The sequence below is a fragment of the Salvelinus alpinus genome, chromosome 17 (genome assembly GCF_045679555.1).
Source record: "Salvelinus alpinus chromosome 17, SLU_Salpinus.1, whole genome shotgun sequence".
Taxonomy (NCBI): Eukaryota; Metazoa; Chordata; class Actinopteri; order Salmoniformes; family Salmonidae; genus Salvelinus; species Salvelinus alpinus.
The window spans coordinates 17,682,252-17,702,564 of NC_092102.1; the positions used below are offsets into that span (position 1 = coordinate 17,682,252).

The 20,313-nt window shown below is 43.5% G+C and overlaps 1 protein-coding gene across 1 annotated transcript in view; it reads right to left on the reverse strand.

Annotated features, from left to right (window-relative positions):
- Window positions 1–20,313, reverse strand: part of LOC139542349 (arf-GAP with coiled-coil, ANK repeat and PH domain-containing protein 3-like) — a 73,527-nt gene that overhangs the window by 16,333 nt on the left and 36,881 nt on the right. The window contains exons 3-9 of the mRNA XM_071347670.1: window positions 18,782–18,901; window positions 17,667–17,720; window positions 4,373–4,431; window positions 3,128–3,311; window positions 2,235–2,279; window positions 2,013–2,108; window positions 1,337–1,411 (exon numbers count right to left, since the gene is read on the reverse strand). Of these exons, the coding sequence (XP_071203771.1) occupies window positions 1,337–1,411; window positions 2,013–2,108; window positions 2,235–2,279; window positions 3,128–3,311; window positions 4,373–4,431; window positions 17,667–17,720; window positions 18,782–18,901 (633 nt within the window). The remainder of the gene's footprint in view (window positions 1–1,336; window positions 1,412–2,012; window positions 2,109–2,234; window positions 2,280–3,127; window positions 3,312–4,372; window positions 4,432–17,666; window positions 17,721–18,781; window positions 18,902–20,313) is intronic.

Here is a 20,313-nt window from a genome sequence, read left to right on the forward strand (position 1 = left end):
TTTCTGCCAGTTTCACAGCAAACTGACAGCCCACAGACGGATACATTTGTGTCAGTAAATATAGCATGGCACAGTGGACCTGCATGTGAGACATAAATTATCCATTAAAGCACTAAAATAACATCAGAGGCACTATGGCTACGTCTACGCCCTAACTGTGTGTTTATTTTTATTTTTATGTGGGTTCTCTCCGTTCTGTACTCCTAGGCTGCGTTTACACAGGCAGCCCCATTTCGGATATTTTTCTCCACTAATGGGTGTTTTGACCAATCACATCAAATCTTTTCACATCCGATCTTTTTTCGGAGCTGAACGCATTGGTCAAAAGACCAATTCGTGGGAAAAAAATACCCGAATTTGGCCGCCTGTGTAAACGTGTACGGAACGGAGAGAACCCACATTTCAAATGTCAGCAAAAAAACAACAACACACAGTTCGGGCCACAAATCTCAATGATTAGCTAGCCTAGCATACACCAAAATTGCTGAACATTCTTATTTACAGTGGACAACACTGGGATTAGCCTCTTAAAAACACTTAATTCCACTTGGTTTAACGGTTAAACCAACGACTGGCCTTTCTGAGGCAGACTAATCAAACGCTGACCAGTCTCCTCCCTAATCCCCCAGTCATAACAGTAGCCAGGTGGTGAACTCAGGATTGGAGGGAGCTCTGATGTGTTTCCTAAACCACAGCCAAACTCCCAGCCTAGTCCCAACACAGACATGGCCAACTCACAGAAGACTATCCTAGCCCTGGTCCCCTGCAACTCTTCCATCATTATCAAGCACAGGAGGCTGCTGAGTGGAGAATGGCGCATAACGGAAGGCCATCAAACACCTGCAAACCATGTGTTTGATGTATTTGATCAAATCAAATCACATTTTATTGGTCACATACACGCGTTTAGTAGATGTTTTTGCGGATGTAGCGAATTGCTTGTGTTTCTAGCTCCAACAGTGCAGTAATATCTAGCAAGTAATATCTAACAATTTCACAACAATACACACAATATACACAAATCTAAGTAAAGGAATGGAATTAAGAATATATAAATATATGGACGAGCAACGTCAGAGCGGCATAGACCAAGATACAGTAGAATAGAATACAGCATATGCATTCTATATTCATTTACACGAGCCCGTTCTCCCCAATTTAAGGTGCCACCAACTTCCTGTGTCATCAAGCCATACATGCGCGGTGCATGGCAACGATAGAGAAGTCATGGCTATGGCACATAAAATATGGGACCAGGCTAGCAAACTCAAGATTCCCCAGACCCGGGCAACTTCCAGAGGAGAAGCAGAAAGAGTGAAATAGCTGCTTGCTTTACCCTCTGCTGTATGGTGGCGTGCTTGTGTTCCATATCCCTCTTCTCCATGGCCGAGTCAATCACCAACTGATCCAACTGGAAACAAGATTTACAAAACACACATGACGTTGATCACATAGCTGAGATTTGTGGGTAGAAGAGAGGTTAAGCCAAGGAATGTCCACAGAAGCACCTCATTTTAAACATAGGTAATTCCAACGTGAAAGAATAGCCGTCAGACAGAGTGGAGCTCAGAAACGGACTGCAACACTTTGAACTAGCAGTGTCCAAACACGGGGACGTGCGAGAGGTCAATGTTTTGTCATGAAGCGTCTGATCAAGTTTGTCTCACTCTTCTGCATACTGGACATGTGAGAGGACACCATGCTGCTGAAGTCTTTGGCTAACACTACTACAGTATATCTGCTACATCTACCACCCAACACATTCAGGGATTTTCAACAGATAATGTCCCTGGTTTCACACAGTCAAATCAGAAGGCTAATGCACTGTTATGTTAACAGACAGCACAACAGCGGACAGAGCCTCGGTGACGCAACTCTGCCTGGATCGATATTTTCAATCGGAACCAATCCAATACCAATCAGGAACCAGGGTTTAGGGCCTGACGGAACAGCAAAGCGGTAGGCTGGCCGTGGCTCTGGATGAGGGCGGTGAGGGTGATAGTGATGCTCACCTCAGCAGCCAGCTTCTTCATGTAGGGGTCAATCTCATCCAGCAGGTTGTAGCCCTGCTGAAAGAGGGAGTACTGGGCATGCATGAAGGACAGCATCTGCAGGGGAAACAGAGACAGACAGAGGAATACAAGCAATCTATTATTGGTATGTTTTTAACAACAGCAAAACCCTTTACAGAGCTGTACTCCATGTTGTTGGGACTGATCGTTAAGGGCACTTACAGCATCTAGGATCTCAAACTTCTTCTTGGCTTGAAGGACGTTAATCTGCAGGATGGGAGAGAAGTGGGTAACAGTGAGTAGTAATATGGTATGTTACAACACCACCAGAATCAGCCTGATCTCATATTACTGTACTGTGCATTGAAACATCTCCCTCTAGTGGACAATAGTTAAATTTCACTAATGTCAGAACAGTGACCAACCGTTTACGACACTAGAGAGCTGTGCTGCATGTGTCCTGCAGTCCTGCCTGTCTCTCAGCTTTCATGTATGTTATGAACAAAATAACATAACATCAACATGATACTGTAATGACCTTTATATGAACCAATTATGGTCATCATGTTGGCATTTAAGAAGAAAAAACATTCATTCAGCTCATTGGCTATCTTAATGAATGATGCAAACCTAAATTAGATCTTGCGCTACATTTGAGAGGTCACTACAATACATCTCCAGACACAACCGTGACCTTCTCTGCCTTCAGCTAATTAAAACCAAACAGGGTCACAAACACACACACACTGCAAAATTAGAGCAGAGAGGACGTTAGTGTCGGGAGACATACTACAGACAGAGGGAGCCACAGAGATCACACCACATCAGTTCTCTTTTCCTAAAGATAGACGTAGTAGCTGTCTAGAGACTGAGTGGAGAGGAGACAACATGTGTGCATGCAGAGCTAAAACCATGCTGAACCACAATATGTGACTACAATTTCCTAACTGAGTACAATGCCATACCTACTGTACCACCATCTTTAAGGGCCTGCCATTGAATTCACTAATCCAATTGGTATTTTATTCTATTCTAGACCTACAGAATTCAAAGGCATCTAATCTGTCTAAATTCCTGTTGTCATATATCCCTGGTTACGGTTCTCTATCGCTGACCTGAAGTACGTAGTCGAGGGCCAGGTGTCGGAAGCACTTCCTGGTGATGCTGAGTGTTCCGGTGGCCTCTTCCACCTCGTGAGGTTTGTTCCTGGGGGCCTGGGCATTCTTCACCTGGGCTATCTCCAAGTCCTCACGCACACGGTCAAAGTGCTTCTTGGTCTCCTTGAATTTACGGACATCCCTGAGAATGAGAAATTGGGGACACTGAGATTGGGTCCTAGAAACAACAGATACTTCATGTGATTTCTATAGTTGTACCTGAGCAGATAACAGGAGTAAAGGTGTCTGCTTGCTTCCGAGTCGAAACAGTTCAGAAGAGTTTGCGCATATATTGTTACAACATTTTGGGATGCTTTTGTTCGTTTTGGACTTCGGGAAACTCGAGAAACATCTACACCCCTTCGTCAATGATTGGTCAACTGTAGGGATTCTTCAATAAAGTCTTTGTTGTCATTCAATGAGACACGTCTCGATTTCATGCACATTTTTTCTTTGAGATATACTGCACCAAACATCTTAGATGTAAAATTGCGAGACTAAGATCTTCTTGGCACAAACTTCAAAATTAATGGCAGATTTCTTGAGTTAGCTTAGATTAATTATGACTATTTTGAGGAAGTGGATACTGGCTACGGTATCTCAAAAGTGACAAAAAGTACTATTGCCGCTTGTTTCTAGTTTTTCAAGCAAATGTATTTTAAGGGAGTATGCGAACACACTCGTTGGCTAGACACCAGCTGAACTGAAGCATGCTGAAAATGACAATACTGTATAATATTATGATTGACAGATTCACTAAGGACTGGTATGTTGAATAATACTGTTTGTGGTTGGAGGATTCAATAAGAAGAATTCAGTTTGATTGATACATGTTCCTTATTCTCCCACCCAGATCACCCCAGTTCACCTTCCTATTGGTAGTGGGTAATAAATCCCTGAACTGTGGTTTCAGTCTGTTGTCAGACTAGGGGTTTTCCCGGGAGGTTGTAGTTAAGACAACAACAAGGGCAGGGTCATGATCCCGGACCTTTCTCAGGTAAAAGGCCCTGAGCCTCAGGATAGTTTGTCTGCTTCCCGTTCTCTGATGCGGAGCACTAACATCAAAAATCAGTAAAGTTTAATTCCCCTCAGTTAGGTCCCAGTCCACACAACGAGAGGCGGTGTCGGGGGGATCGTCTCAAGCTACCTAGCTATACAGGGGAGTCAGTTTATGACAATGGAAGGAAGTTGTCTTAAACTTACTCTTTCACAAAGGTGTGTAACTGCTGCTTCACAGATCTCTGGGCTTGATCGAACAGTATCTGAAACACAAAATGAGTTTCCATTAACGTGTGCTGATCAGGAGTGTGGAGTGAGATGTTCTGAGCTGGTATGAAACTTATTTTGTGCCCACAAACGTAGATACTGAGAGGTTTCTGATTTTTCAAGGCTGTTGATGGTCCTTTAGTAAAATACAATCTCAACCAACAGGTGGCGATAAAGGACTGCCTTTATAACACTTGAAATCTCATTTGATTCAAAGCAAAATTGCAAATACAACAACACAAAATTGAGATCACCCTTTCCATGCATACAAATACTGTGAGATGAATAACATTCATGTGGACACAAACACACTCCGACATGAACACACACTTCAACTCATTCAAAATCCCCCCCCCCCCTTTCCTCTCTTCTGAGGACATTCACATTGATTGCTTCTGCCACACTGCGTCTGCAGTAAAATAGGTCACTGGGGCAGAGAGGGAGGGAGGAAGGGAGCAAGAGAGGAAGGGAGGAAGGGAGCAAGAGAGGGAGGGAGGAAGAGGGAGGGCGGGGAGGAGGCTTTCGGTATAAATTTGACGGCACTGCAGATACAGAATCTATACCAGAGCTACAGAACAGTACATGGTGAAAAGACATGCAATCAAACAATTTGTTTTTCTCTGGTTTTGTTCATAAAACAATTGAATTTGATGTCGGTGTTTAGCAATTAGCAGGGTTAGGTCAGAGGTAGGGTGGATGGTGGCTCATCCTCTCTCTGAATGAGGGACAGAGTGATTGGTAGCTGGGACCCTTCCTGTGTTCGGATTAGAAGGCAGATTTTGGAGGATTTTTGGGAGACCATGTAAAGTGGTGCGACCAAAGCAAAGGCTCTCTTTTTGGACATGTTTCAACCCCCCAGGGTTCCAAAACCTGTTGCCGTCATGCTGAACCATGGTAGGATAGCTTTGGGCGTTTTTCATGACACAGTCTATCACTCATGTTAAAATCACGAGGCAATGTGGTCGTGATCGGGTGCATATTTTAGATAACTCTCTCTCTTATTAGTGTATACTACATCCTCATCACAACTGAAGAGAAACCACATACAGTACTGTAGCTATGGCACATGCATTGAACAGAGCGTTGACTGATTTTATTACATGGAAAAGAACATGACTGGATATCAACATACAATTACAATGACGCCACAAGATGACCTTGTTAAGACTTCTAAGACTGCATACGTCGTCACAGTAAACCTGACACCACCATGAGACAAACCGGCTCATTTAAAAACATGTCATTTTGTTCAATTAAGACCAGAAGTTGTAACCACAACGCTACAAAGTGTGTACAGGTGTAATTAACAAGGTATAAGCTGTGTATTTTCACGGTTAGTTGTATTGCTCTATGAACTTCACTGGGTCCAAATAAGGCAATTCATGAGAGAGAGAGACAGAGAGAGAGAGACAGAGAGGGAGACAGAGAGAGACAGAGGGAGACAGAGAGAGAGAAAGAGAAAGGGAGAGAGAGTGAAAGAGACAGGGAGAGAGAGAGAGAGAGAGAGAGAGAGAGAGAGAGAGAGAGAGAGAGAGAGAGAGAGAGAGAGAGAGAGAGAGAGAGAGAGAGAGGCTCTGCAGGCTCTGCTCACACTTACTGGCCTGAGGCCAAACCACACGGCCAACAACATTGGACACTTTATGGAACAAAAAGCCTTCACTATATCATCCTGGAATATCCAAGGCCTGAGGTCATCTGCCTTTGGCCTAAAGAGCAGGAACCCGGACTTCACCAAAGAAATCGGTAATGCAGACATTGTCATCCTGCAAGAAACCTGGTACAGAGGAGACGGACCCACTGGTTGCCCTCTAGGTTACAGAGAACTGGTAGTCCCATCCACCAAACTACCAGGTGTGAAACAGGGAAGGGACTCAGGGGGAATGCTAATTTGGTATAGAGCAGACCTAACTCACTCCATTAAACTAATCAAAACAGGAACATTTTACATTTGGCTAGAAATTCAAAAGGAAATTATCTTAACAGAGAAAAATGTCCTCCTGTGTGCTACCTATATCCCCCCACTAGAATCCCCATACTTTAATGAAGACAGCTTCTCCATCCTGAATGAGGAAATCAATAATTTCCAGGCCCAGGGACATGTATTAGTCTGTGGCGACCTAAATGCCAGAACTGGACAAGAACCTGACACCCTCAGCACACAGGGGGACAAACACCTACCTGGAGGTGACAGCATTCCCTCCCCCATATGCCCCCCTAGGCACAACTATGACAACATAACCAACAAAAACGGGTCACAACTCCTGCAGCTCTGTCGCACGCTGGGTATGTACATAGTCAATGGTAGGCTTCGAGGGGACTCCTATGGTAGGTTCACCTATAGCTCATCTCTTGGCAGTAGCACTGTAGACTACTTTATCACTGACCTCAACCCAGAGTCTCTCAGAGCGTTCACAGTCAGCCCACTGACACCCCTATCAGACCACAGCAAAATCACAGTCTACTTGAACAGAGCAATACTCAATCACGAGGCATCAAAGCCAAAGGAACTGAGTAACATTAAGAAATGCTATAGATGGAAGGAATGCAGTTTGGAAATCTACCAAAAAACAATTAGACAACAGCAAATTCAATCCCTTTTAGACAACTTCCTGGGTAAAACGTTCCACTGCAATAGTGAAGGTGTAAACTTGGCAGTAGAAAATCTTAACAGTATATTTGACCTCTCAGCTTCCCTATCAAACCTAAAAATCTCAAATAGAAAACCGAAGAAAATGAACAACAATGACAAATGGTTTGATGACGAATGCAAAAATCTAAGAAATAAATTGAGAAACCTGTCCAACCAAAAACATAGAGACCCGGAAAACCTGAGTCTACGCCTTCACTATGGTGAATCACTAAAACAATACAGAAATACACTACGGAAAAAGAAGGAACAGCACGTCAGAAATCAGCTCAATGTAATTGAAGAATCCATAGACTCTAACCACTTCTGGGAAAATTGGAAAACACTAAACAAACAACAACACGAAGAATTATCTATCCAAAATGGAGATGTATGGGTAAACCACTTCTCCAATCTTTTTGGCTCTATAACAAAGAATAAAGAGCAAAAACATATACATGATCAAATACAAATCCTTGAATAAACTATTAAAGACTACCAGAACCCACTGGATTCTCCAATTACCTTGAACGAGTTACAGGACAAAATAAAAACCCTCCAACCCAAAAAGGCCTGTGGTGTTGATGGTATCCTTAATGAAATGATCAAATATACAGACAACAAATTCCAATTGGCTATACTAAAACTCTTTAACATCGTCCTTAGCTCTGGCATCTTCCCCAATATTTGGAACCAAGGACTGATCACCCCAATCCACAAAAGTGGAGACAAATTTGACCCCAATAACTACCGTGTGTCACGTTCCTGACCTATTTCTGTTAGTTTGTTGTATGTGTTAGTTGGTCAGGGCGAGGGTTTGGGTGGGCATTCTATGTTTTCTGTTTCTATGTTGGTTTAAGGGTTGCCTGGTATGGCTCTTAATTAGAGGCAGGTGTTTTGCGTTGTCCTCTAATTGAGAGTCATATTTAGGTAGGTTGTTTCACAGTGTTCGTGGTGGGTGGTTCTGTAACGGCGTTCCTCTCTCTCTTCATACGAAGAGGAGGAGTAGTGATTGAACCAAGGCGCAGCAGGTTGTGAATACATAAATATTTATTAAATAAACAAAACAGACAAAGACGAAAACGAACTATACTTGATAGATACAAAATAACAAACACGATGTAGACAGACCTGAACGACGAACTTACATATAACACGAAGAACGCTCGGACAGGAAAAATGACTACATAAAACGAAACGCATAAACAAACCGACAACAGTCCCGTATGGTGTAACATCGACACAGACACAGGAGACAACCACCCACCACGAACACTGTGAAACAACCTACCTAAATATGACTCTCAATTAGAGGACAACGCAAAACACCTGCCTCTAATTAAGAGCCATACCAGGCAACCCTTAAACCAACATAGAAACAGAAAACATAGAATGCCCACCCAAACTCACGTCCTGACCAACTAACACATACAACAAACTAACAGAAATAGGTCAGGAACGTGACACCGTGGAATATGCGTCAACAGTAACCTTGGGAAAATACTCTGCATTATCATTAACAGCAGACTCGTACATTTCCTCAATGAAAACAATGTACTGAGCAAATGTCAAATTGGCTTTTTACCAAATTACCGTACAACAGACCATGTATTCACCCTACACACCCTAATTGACAACCAAACAAACCAAAACAAAGGCAAAGTCTTCTCATGCTTTGTTGATTTCAAAAAAGCCTTCGACTCAATTTGGCATGAGGGTCTGCTATACAAATTGATGGAAAGTGGTGTTGGGGGAAAAACATACGACATTATAAAATCCATGTACACAAACAACAAGTGTGCGGTTAAAATTGGCAAAAAACACACACATTTCTTCACACAGGGTCGTGGGGTGAGACAGGGATGCAGCTTAAGCCCCACCCTCTTCAACATATATATCAACGAATTGGCGAGGGCATTAGAACAGTCTGCAGCACCTGGCCTCACCCTACTAGAATCCGAAGTCAAATGTCTACTGTTTGCTGATGATCTGGTGCTTCTGTCACCAACCAAGGAGGGCCTACAGCAGCACCTAGATCTTCTGCACAGATTCTGTCAGACCTGGGCCCTGACAGTAAATCTCAGTAAGACCAAAATAATGGTGTTCCAAAAAAGGTCCAGTCGCCAGGACCACAAATTCCATCTAGACACCGTTGCCCTAGAGCACACAAAAAACTATACATACCTCGGCCTAAACCTCAGCACCACAGGTAACTTCCACAAAGCTGTGAACGATCTGAGAGACAAGGCAAGAAGGGCATTCTATGCCATCAAAAGGAACATAAATTTCAACATACCAATTAGGATCTGGCTAAAAATACTTGAATCAGTCATAGAGCCCATTGCCCTTTATGGTTGTGAGGTCTGGGGTCCGCTCACCAACCAAGATTTCACAAAATGGGACAAACACCAAATTGAGACTCTGCATGCAGAATTCTGCAAAAATATCCTCCGTGTACAACGTAGAACACCAAATAATGCATGCAGAGCAGAATTAGGCCGATACCCACTAATTATCAAAATCCAGAAAAGAGCCGTTAAATTCTACAACCACCTAAAAGGAAGCGATTCCCAAACCTTCCATAACAAAGCAATCACCTACAGAGAGATGAACCTGGAGAAGAGTCCCCTAAGCAAGCTGGTCCTGGGGCTCTGTTCACAAACACACCCCACAGAGCCCCAGGACAACAGCACAATTAGACCCAACCAAATCATGAGAAAACAAAAAGATAATTACTTGACACATTGGAAAGAATTAACAAACAAACAGAGCAAACTAGAATGCTATTTGGCCCTAAACAGAGAGTACACAGTGGCAGAATACCTGACCACTGTGACTGACCCAAACTTAAGGAAAGCTTTGACTATGTACAGACTCAGTGAGCATAGCCTTGCTATTGAGAAAGGCCGCCGTAGGCAGACATGGCTCTCAAGAGAAGACAGGCTATGTGCTCACTGCCCACAAAATGAGGTGGAAACTGAGCTGCACTTCCTAACCTCCTGCCCAATGTATGACCATACTAGAGACACATATTTCCCTCAGATCACACAGATCCACAAAGAATTCGAAAACAAATCCAATTTTGATAAACTCCCATATCTACTGGGTGAAATTCCACAGTGTGCCATCACAGCAGCAAGATTTGTGACCTGTTGCCACAAGAAAAGGGCAACCAGTGAAGAACAAACACCATTGTAAATACAACCCATATTTATGTTTATTTATTTTAACTTGTGTGCTTTAACCATTTATACATTGCTACAACACTGTATATATATAATATGACATTTGTAATGTCTTTATTGCTTTGAAACTTCTGTATGTGTAATGTTTACTGTTAATTTTTATTGTTTATTTCACTTTTGTATATTATCTACCTCACTTGCTTTGGCAATGTTAACACATGTTTCCCATGCCAATAAAGCCCCTTGAATTGAATTGAATTGAGAGAGAGAGAGAGAGAGAGAGAGAGAGAGAGAGAGAGAGAGAGAGAGAGAGAGAGAGAGAGAGAGAGAGAGAGAGAGAGAGAGAGAGAGAGAGAGAGAGAGAGAGAGAGAGAGAGAGAGAGAGAGAGAGAGAGAGAGAGAGAGAATGAGAGAGAGAGAATGAGAGAGAGAGAATGAGAGAGAGACAGAAGGGCAACAGAACAGTCGTTCCTTTTGGAAAGTAGTGTTTCTCCCACCATAACAGGACCCAGCGCCCCTCTTGATTAACAACGAGTCTGCCTCATTCAACCAGCCATAAATATGCTAATCCGAAGGTTACACCTCACTGTGTCCAGTAAATATACTGCCTTTGATGCTTCTGGCCTTTCTAAAGGTTTGTGGGATCGCTCTCAAATGAAGCGGCGTGTTAGGAGGCGGACGCCGACCACCCTTTGTCACTGTAAATCAGCAGAGCTTGGCAAAGCAGAGGGAAAACACTAAACATCAACGTCTTTCGCTCTCTTTCTCTCGGTCTCTTCGCCTCTCGCTGTGTGTGGTCAATTCATTTGCTTTGCCTGATCCATGTTAATAAGCCACAAAACAGCAAGTGATAATTGAAATCTTGTGTGACATTTCAGACACACGGACAAGCAAAATGCAATCAACAGGGCCTGGCAACAAACACCAGTGTGTAAGTAAGGTGGGCTTGTCAGATTGGACACTCTGATGGGGCGTACGTCTGACATGTTGCTGTATAGTTGGGGGAGGTTTGAGGTGGATAACGTATTCTACAGAGTTTTAAATAGAGAGGTTTGTAGTTAACATCCCTACAGGTTGCTCCATGTGTGTGTGTGTGTGTGTGTGTGTGTGTGTGTGTGTGTGTGTGTGTGTGTGTGTGTGTGTGTGTGTGTGTGTGTGTGTGTGTGTGTGTGTGTGTGTGTGTGTGTGTGTGTGGGTGCGCGTGATGGAGACAGAAAAGTGCTGAGGGGTTTCCAAGCCCAGCCCAGCCCGGCGGTTTGTGGTTTGTGCAGCCTGTGACATTCCTGAGCTGCTTTGTGGTGACAGCAGCCTGTGTGTGTGGAGGCAGAGCGGCTGGAGATACATTGCCTTAATTAGGCCAAGATGCCACAGGTGCTCCCTGTTTGCGGAAAGAGAGCGAGAGACTGCCTGCTGGTTCACTGATCCATCTCCAAAGACAGAAACACGGGGATGTGGATAGTTTCTATGGACTAGAAGAACACATATCCTCTATGTCCTGAGAGTAGACCTCTAGAATGAGGGTGGGATCACAACTGCACTTACATAGGCATGTTGGAACAGGGGGATATTTGATGCAATCAAAAGATTAGATATCACCAATCCACTCAGCACCAAGCAATCCGATCCCTACTGTACTTATAGTAGATGGCTTTATCTATTTTGTAGTGAAATGCTGTATAGATGTGGTAAAGAGGTCAATGGAACTCAACCAACACGATGGAAATGCCATGGAAACGTGTGGGGGAATGATGCCCTGGGCGGAAAAGATACCGAATCTCCTCATTGCCCCCCAGCAAAATTTGCTTACATTTAGGCTGTTGTTTACATGTGTATTTCACACTATGTTGAGGCAAAAATCAGAGTATAATGCCTTATATGTCACGGCTGTTGAAAGGAGAGGACCAAGGTGCAGCGTGGTCAGCGTACATTTTCTTTATTCCATCAAAATGACGCCGAACAAAACAATAAACACTACAAAAACAAACCGTGAAGCTCAAAGGCTATGTGCCCTAAACAAAGTCAACTTCCCACAAAGACAGGTGGAAAAAAGGGCTGCCTAAGTATGGTTCTCAATCAGAGACAACGATAGACAGGGATACCTAAGTATGGTTCTCAATCAGAGACAACGATAGACAGCTCGCTCTGATTGAGAACCACACCCGGCCAAACACAAAGAAATAGAAAACATAGAAATAAAGAAACTAGAATGCCCACCCTAGTCACACCCTGGCCTAACCAAAATAGAGAATAAAAGCCTCTCTATGGCCAGGGCGTGACAGTATAGATGTCAGCCCAAACACATGTTCATGTCATCATCACCAATCAACTGCATTACAGTTAAAAAAGACTTTGACGACCGCCACAGATTTCTCTATGCTAGCTATGCTACCAGTTTATACAAACGTGAGTTAGCATTTAGCAGTCAATTCTTCTAAACCGGATAAAGGACAACTTCTAAATGTTATCCAGTGAAAACAGCCAAATATATCAACAACTGACTTTAGTAACTACATTGTGGGCCTCTAATTATACATCAATCATGACTGATTTGACAAATATCCACATGGTTAGATCAGATTTGTTGAATGTGCGCCTTTCCAGCGTCCTTCTTCTATCCCCCACGGTCTGCGGTCCATTGACCCCATCACCACATCTATAGGCTAACCTTAGCCCTAACTCTCTGCATGGAAAGGTTGCTGGAATGCTCTTGGTGGAACGCTAGATACCCACTCTGTCCTCTCATCAGTTAGCATGGCCAAGAAACCAGAACTTGGCATCCCACTGCAGAATTCTACTAATGTAGAGAATCCAGTCGAATCCAATCCCACTCCCCTGGACCAGTATCCAGAGAATCCCTACTGGCTGATCCTAACTTGAACATGATGGGAATCCTGCATGCCACTTCAGAATTTTACTAACGTAGAGAATTCAATATAAATGTAGCAGAACCCCATTCCCCTGCCCTGGAACAGTATCCAGAGAATCCCTAGTGGCTGATCCTAACTGGGAACGTGATGGGATTGGAATGGGAATCCTGCCCATCCTCATGCTTTGTCTACAGCTTCCAGCTCCAAAGCTCTGGATGGTCACGTTGCTGTACCCCCCGCTGATAATCCAGGGATTGTGTGTAAATAAATAGTGTTCAGTAACTGTTTTATTACATTAAGACTTGGCAATAAGCCCCCACATCCCCCAGTCTCTCCCCCAGTCTCTCCCCCAGTCTCTCCCCTAGTCTCTCCCTTTCCTCACCCACATCGCTACCATTACCCCATTTCTAAAATAATGGATGTTAAGAGAGACAAATGTACATAAATAATTCATCAAAAACTCAAATGTACTTTCACGCTTGAATGAAACAGTGACTATTTAACAATTGGCCCAGTTTTCCTTGATGATTGTTGTTCTAGAAGACAGAGAAATATATTGTGAATCCCCCAGAGAAGAACAAACAGGCCTAGTTTCTGAGCTTAGAAGGGAGCTATACTTGGCTTGCTTGTGTCTTACTTCCAAGCAAACATAGCTTGTTTGTTCTGTTGTGGTGGTTGGCCTGGCCTGGCATAGTAACTGAATTAGCAGGAAGTGGAGAGAGAAGAGTGCCAGGGCGCTCCCTTTAGAGATGTGTGCCTCCTTCAAGTGTATGTGTCTGTCTACCCACATGTGTATGACTGTGAATATGGGTTATGAATATGGGTTATGAGGGCACAAGCGGTTGGCTGTGACCGGGGCAGTTGGCACTCAATGGTCCCATTTGTATATGGGTCTTTTAGTAGTCTGGAGGGGTTCCCACAGTGGCAGCTGCCATGCCCCTCCCCACACACACACACACACACACACACACACACACACACACTTCATAGGGGATTGAGGGGCATGTCATAAACTACAGATGTACCCCTCATCATTTCTTATTCAACACTACTGAATGGACACATGGAGTCTCAAGGCCACTTCAAAATGTTGCTCCTTTGTCAATAAGAAACCAAAGATGTAGCTAAAAGATGAAAACCTACAGTAGTTTTACAATGATGCTTCAGATGATAAAAACTGCAAAGCCCTTATCGTCAGATCAGAAAGGGGACATGGCTACTTTGACTGGTGATCTGTGTAAAGATCATTATGTTAAAGGTGCCATATGCAGAAATGTCCCGGGTGCTAAAATTCTAATAGTTCGCCTAACTTCAGTTTATGTGACAAAACAAGGCAAAGAATCATTGTACCATCTAAACCGCTGTGAAATAGGTATATATTCAATAACCAAAAATATTGTATTTTCAGCTGTTTGAACCTGGTGTACAAAACCGAAAGTAAAAGATGCAAAAAACTAAAACTTAAGAACAGGAAGCATAGAAATAGAGCACACATACTGAACAAGAATATAAACGCAACACGCAACCATTTTTACCATTTTACTGAGTTACAGTTCATATAAGGAAACCAGTCAGTTGAAATAAATAAATTAGGCTCTAATCTATGGATTTCACATGACTGGGCAGGGGCGCGGGCAGGGGCGCAGCCATTGGTGGACCTGGGAGAGCATAGGCCCACCCACTTGGGAGCCAGGCCCAGCCAATCAGAATGGTTTTTTTCTCACAAAAGGGCTTTATTACAGACAGAAATACTCCTCAGTTTCATCAGCTGTCCGGGTGGCTGATGTCAGACGATCACACAGGTAAAGAAGCCGGACGTGGAGGTCCTGAGCTGGCGTGGATACACGTGGTCTGTGGTTGTGAGGCCAGTTGGACGTACTGCCAAATTCTCTAAAACGATGTTGGAGGTGGCTTATGGTAAGATAAATTAACATTCAATTCTCTGGCAACAGTTCTGTTGGACATTCCTGCAGTCAGCATGCCAATTGCATGCTCCCTCAACACTAGAGACATTGTTTTCTGACAAAACTGCACATTTTAGAGTGGCCTTTGATTGTACCCAGCACAAGGTGCACCTGTGTAATGTTCATGCTCTTTAATCAGCTTCTTGATATGCCACACCTATCAGGTGGATAGATTATCTTGACAAAGGAGAAATGCTCACTGACAGAGATGTAAACAAACGTGTGCACATCATTTGAGAGAAAGAAGCTTTATGTGCGTATGGAAAATGTCTGGGATCTTTTATTTCAGCTCATGAAACATGGGACCAACACTTCACATGTTGCATTTATATTTTTGTTCAGTATTAGAACAGATCTACTGCCTCTTAAACTTGCTTTTAATGAGAATGACAGCTCTATAACTCACATTTCTATGTGAATTTGGTCAAAACGTTACACATGTCAGATAATGTTACAGACCAAAGAGAGATTCCCCCTGATTCCTTTCATAGCATACATACTGTATCACTATCAATCCTGTCTGTGTCCTTGGTCTGCTCCTCCTCATTCAAGACATCAAAGCAACACAAAGCACGACTGAGACCCACGCTCTTAGAAACAAATTGTGCTCTCTAGAACCTAAAACAATTATTTGTCTGTCCCCATAGGAGAACCCTTTGAAGAACCCTATTTGGTTCCAGCTAGAACTTTTTTTTGTTTATAGATGGAACCTAAAAGGGTTTTACTTTGAACCAAAAAGGGTTCTCCTATGGGGACAGCCAAAGAGCCCTTTTGGAGCCCTTTTCTCTAAGAGTGCAGTAATGCTAATGTACAGCAAGCTGGCTTTCATGTGGACTAGAGGGAGCAGAGAGGGGAGATAGAGAGGGGAGGAGAGGGAGAGCAGGGAGTGGAGAAGAGACTAAGAGTGGATGGAGCGAGGGGAGACAAGAGGGAGAAGGGTGCTCCCAGCTGGGTGTTCATCAGACTGTCCAACACTCTCTCTCAGGTGAAGAGCAGCACCCCCCAGTCTCTACCAGACAGACAGTAATGCCACTGGCTTTACCAGTTACACAAGGCCAAGAGTGAAGATATGAATGATGAACCTACAGTCAACCAGTGTTTCCCAACTCCAGTCCTCGAGTACCCCCAACAGTAAATTTTTTTGCTGTAGCCCTGGACAAGCACTGTGATGAATTGTATCAATTTTACTCATCACTTCACTGATCCTCTGACCAATTCAGGTCTTGCTGGCTTCTCTGAATCACATTGCACCGAGGCCTGCATGATGAAAGCAGGGTCAGACAGGGTCATCCCTGTAGCTCCTACACTCTTAATTCACTCTGGCCTCAGTGACCTCACCCATTAACATCCCATTTATAGCGCTGCTCTTTCTCCCTAGATATAGTCTCCTGATAGAAAAGGCAATGGTGATTTGCTATCGTGGCCCTTTTCCTGGCCTCAGAAGGAATGTGAAGCTCACGCTCCTCTAACAGAAACATCAAACATGCGCCAGGGTTTTAGACTAATGGACTTCAAAGAAGCTATAGAGAGCAGGGGGTCTGAGTTTGGAGGGAGGTGGTGAAACAACACAGCAATACATTACAGGGCTTTTGGTTCCAGGCAGGAGCTAAGTCTGTGCTAGTCTGTGTAGACGCTCCCTTAGCCTCCACATGTCCAAAAACACAGCCGACGCAGTGATTTTTCTATTCAAAGTTGTTATTGCAATTTGTGACTCTGCCTTGATGCTTCTCGTGTAGCCAACTGAACAGGTATAACTTCTGCAAAAACCTCTCCAAGTAAAGGAAACGTGTATTTTTAACTGTAAAACCTGTGGGAAACGGTTTTCATTAAACATTACACAGTAATAGCGTTCCCGTCAAATAACTGGCTGCGTCTCTCCACTGTCACATTTTCCAGACTGTACACGTTCCAAAAGCAACTAAAGGAGTCTAAGACAGCTGCTATGCCGTATCCAACCCTCTCGTGCCCTCTGATCTACTGTGGCAGTGTGCTGATTGGCACACTGTGACAGTGTGCTGATTGGCAGATGGTGATAGTTACACGACCACATACAGTCAGGACAGAGCCATCACATAACTGAGAACAATGAGAAAAAGAGACATTGAATGATTTGTGAATTAAATGTTACTACATGTTGAATCATTTAAAGACAGATCAGACCCCCACCCCCAGGCATGTGTTAAAGGGAATAAGAGACCATTGCGAGGCCTAAATGTCTGTCCATGTTAGCGTTTCAAGATGTTATGATACTGTATCATTGTGCTCAGTGCTACCTGGTCTCTATGGACTTTCAGTACTGTATCAGGATTTGAGTATGTGGGTACAGTTTGGGGAACAGAGAGAAGGAGAGAGTAGGAGAGAGAGAGAGAGAAAAGGAGAGAGAGAGAAAGAGAGAAAAGGAGATAGAGAGAAAGAGAGAGAAAGACAGAAAGAGAGAGAGAGAGAGAGAGATAGAGAGAGAGAGAGAGAGAGAGAGAGAGAGAGAGAGAGAGAGAGAGAGAGAGAGAGAGAGAGAGAGAGAGAGAGAGAGAGAGAGAGAGAGAGAGAGAGAGAGAGAGAGAGAGAGAGAGGGAAGGAGGAGAGACTTACCATGTGGTAGTTGACTATTTCCTGGAGGCTCTCCCCGCACTTTTCCAGGCACTCCTGCAAGGAAAACAAGCCACAATAGCTTCAGTATATTGTATTACAGCATTTTAACAAGATTAGAGACAGAGAGGGATCCTGTTCCCTTCGCTAATGCTGCCATGCCAAGTATAATTTTATTTATATTTTACAAATAGTAAAATTAAGTTAACATTTTTCTATTTTACAGATTTATTTTGTCACCCATATTGTACAAGACTAAGACAGAATGGAAACATAATTGCAGGCCTAACTCTTTTCCATTTTTTCAATGGAAAATACAAATAAGAGCAGCGTTTAACAAGATCTTCAGAATTAGACATGAGGGTGAACCAATTGGAGAGCCATGCACTAGCAGGCCTTTAATACCACTTAATGTTAGCGGCAACGAGTCTACTACTTCTGGCGTGAACTCAGCTCTTATGGAGAAAGTACTGGAGGACGCTGGTGCTGGAACCCTGACCAAGACGTAGGCCTGCCGTCGTAAGCCTCCACTCCAGGCCTGATCCTTCCACTGACACTGACTAATCCATTAGTAGAGTAATCAGGTTCACACACAGACTGACTCAGGCACGCGGTCAGAGAGCAGGAAAGTACTACTTCCAAGATTAAGCACTATGCAGAGCTTGGCCCCAAGACATTCAAGCGTGTTTTACTACATACCAAAAGGCTAGCTTGTGCTTTGTAGGAATACATTTTATGTGACGGACTTAGATATTATTACATTTACATTTGAGTCATTTAGCAGATGTTCTTATCCAGAGAGACTTACAAGGAGAAATGAGGATTAAGTGCCTTGCTTAAAGTCACATCGGCAGATTTTTTTACCTAGTTGGCTCGGGGATTCGAACCAACGACTTTTCCGTTACTGATCCAACGCACCTAATCGCTAGGCTACCTGCAGAAAGTCTAGGTGTGTTGTGTATGATTCATATCCAGTAAATAGTGATGTGCATAATACAGTATAACAAGGTTATGAGGCTGTAACCTAACACATAGAAGACAACTTATTACACCTTACATTAGACATTCCGGAATATGCCATTCCGGAATATGACATTCCGGATCCAACTGAACCTCACCGATATCATCTCATCCTTCTTGCATTGTTGGGACAGGTCCCGGATCCCGTTCACAAAGAGTTTGTTGGCGCTGACATACGCCTTCCCTGCCTCGATCATCCCACTGCATAGCTTCACCAACTAGGGGAGGCGAGAAGAGAGAAAGAGGTGCAGCGAATGAGGTAGGGAGAGGAAAGTAGGGCACGCATACAGGGTAGCAAATTATATACCTCTCTACGTACAGTACAAATCGATTCCAATCTTAAATACTGTGTACAGTAGAGGGACTTTCTCTGGCCTATAAATGGACTGGTGAAATAAAAACCTTGAATGGGCCATCCATGTGATTATATCACTGAGATGAAACCTATGATTGAATACTGAGAACAGCCACTTGATTTGTACCCCCTCAGATTCGAGAGCGTATGTAAGGACAGAGCTCTTGTAGCATACTGTAGTTTCCCCCTTTCCACAGCAAATACCCACATCATATTCCCACACGGAGATTCCCAACCTAACCATTTTGTACATTTAAACACATGCTCGCCACAATTGGCGATTACGCGTGTCCTATGGTTGCATGTTAGTTTTAGCCCCTCAATTATCACCAATGATAATGTGTGGTGTGGTGGAGCACATTCTCATGTGGCTTGTTATGTTACCCCATGACATAAGCATGCAACTAACACACATGCCACTAATGAGGGGGGAAATGCGGTCCAGGACTGGGGAATTAACGGTGTAGATTTCAGTGTAAAGACTTGTTGGTTCCAATCACAAAGATTCATCTATAAACTGATTTATCTACTCTAGGGTTGCAACATGGACATTTTGGATAGGACAGAATCGAACTGCCGAAAGAGCTCTTCCAATCCACACACGGACAAATACAGAGCAAGATGACAAGTCACATTTCTAAATTCATAGGAATCTAAAGAGAGGTGGAAGACTTGACCCTAAGGAGTCACCAAAGGCCTGTCACAATGTTTACCTTCTGACAGCTGAACTTCTGCCACGTAGCCTGATTTATGGTTCACTACAATGTGTGTTGTTTCTTTCTACATTTGCAAGACATTGAATCATGGCCAGCCCCTCTCTCTCTCTCACCCTTCTCAAGCAAACGGCCATTTCCTCACAGCCCCTAGCCAGACTCAACTCAGGGCCGGCCGACCATATCCTCTCATGCTAATTCCTAGGGAGAGAACTAGGAATGGGCTGCCAGTGTTTTCTGTTGAGAGGAGAGTCCCACCTGTTTCCCTACTGAGGGATAAGAAAAGGCGGCAGAGCCAGGATTAGTGGTTTGACAGTGGGTTCATGTTCGGGTAGAGTAATGCCCTTCTGTGTATTGTGATAGTACGCTAGTGGATTTGGGCTTCTGGTGAGAGTTAACATGGGTGAGTCAAATTCAAACCCAAACAGTATGAGTAACCTGGAAAACCCTTGGGCATAACACTTGATACATGGTCTCACATGTTTTTTATTCAACAATTAATACCAAAAGATGTAAGTTAAGTACAGGTAACAACCTAAATAAAGAAACACCTACATACAGT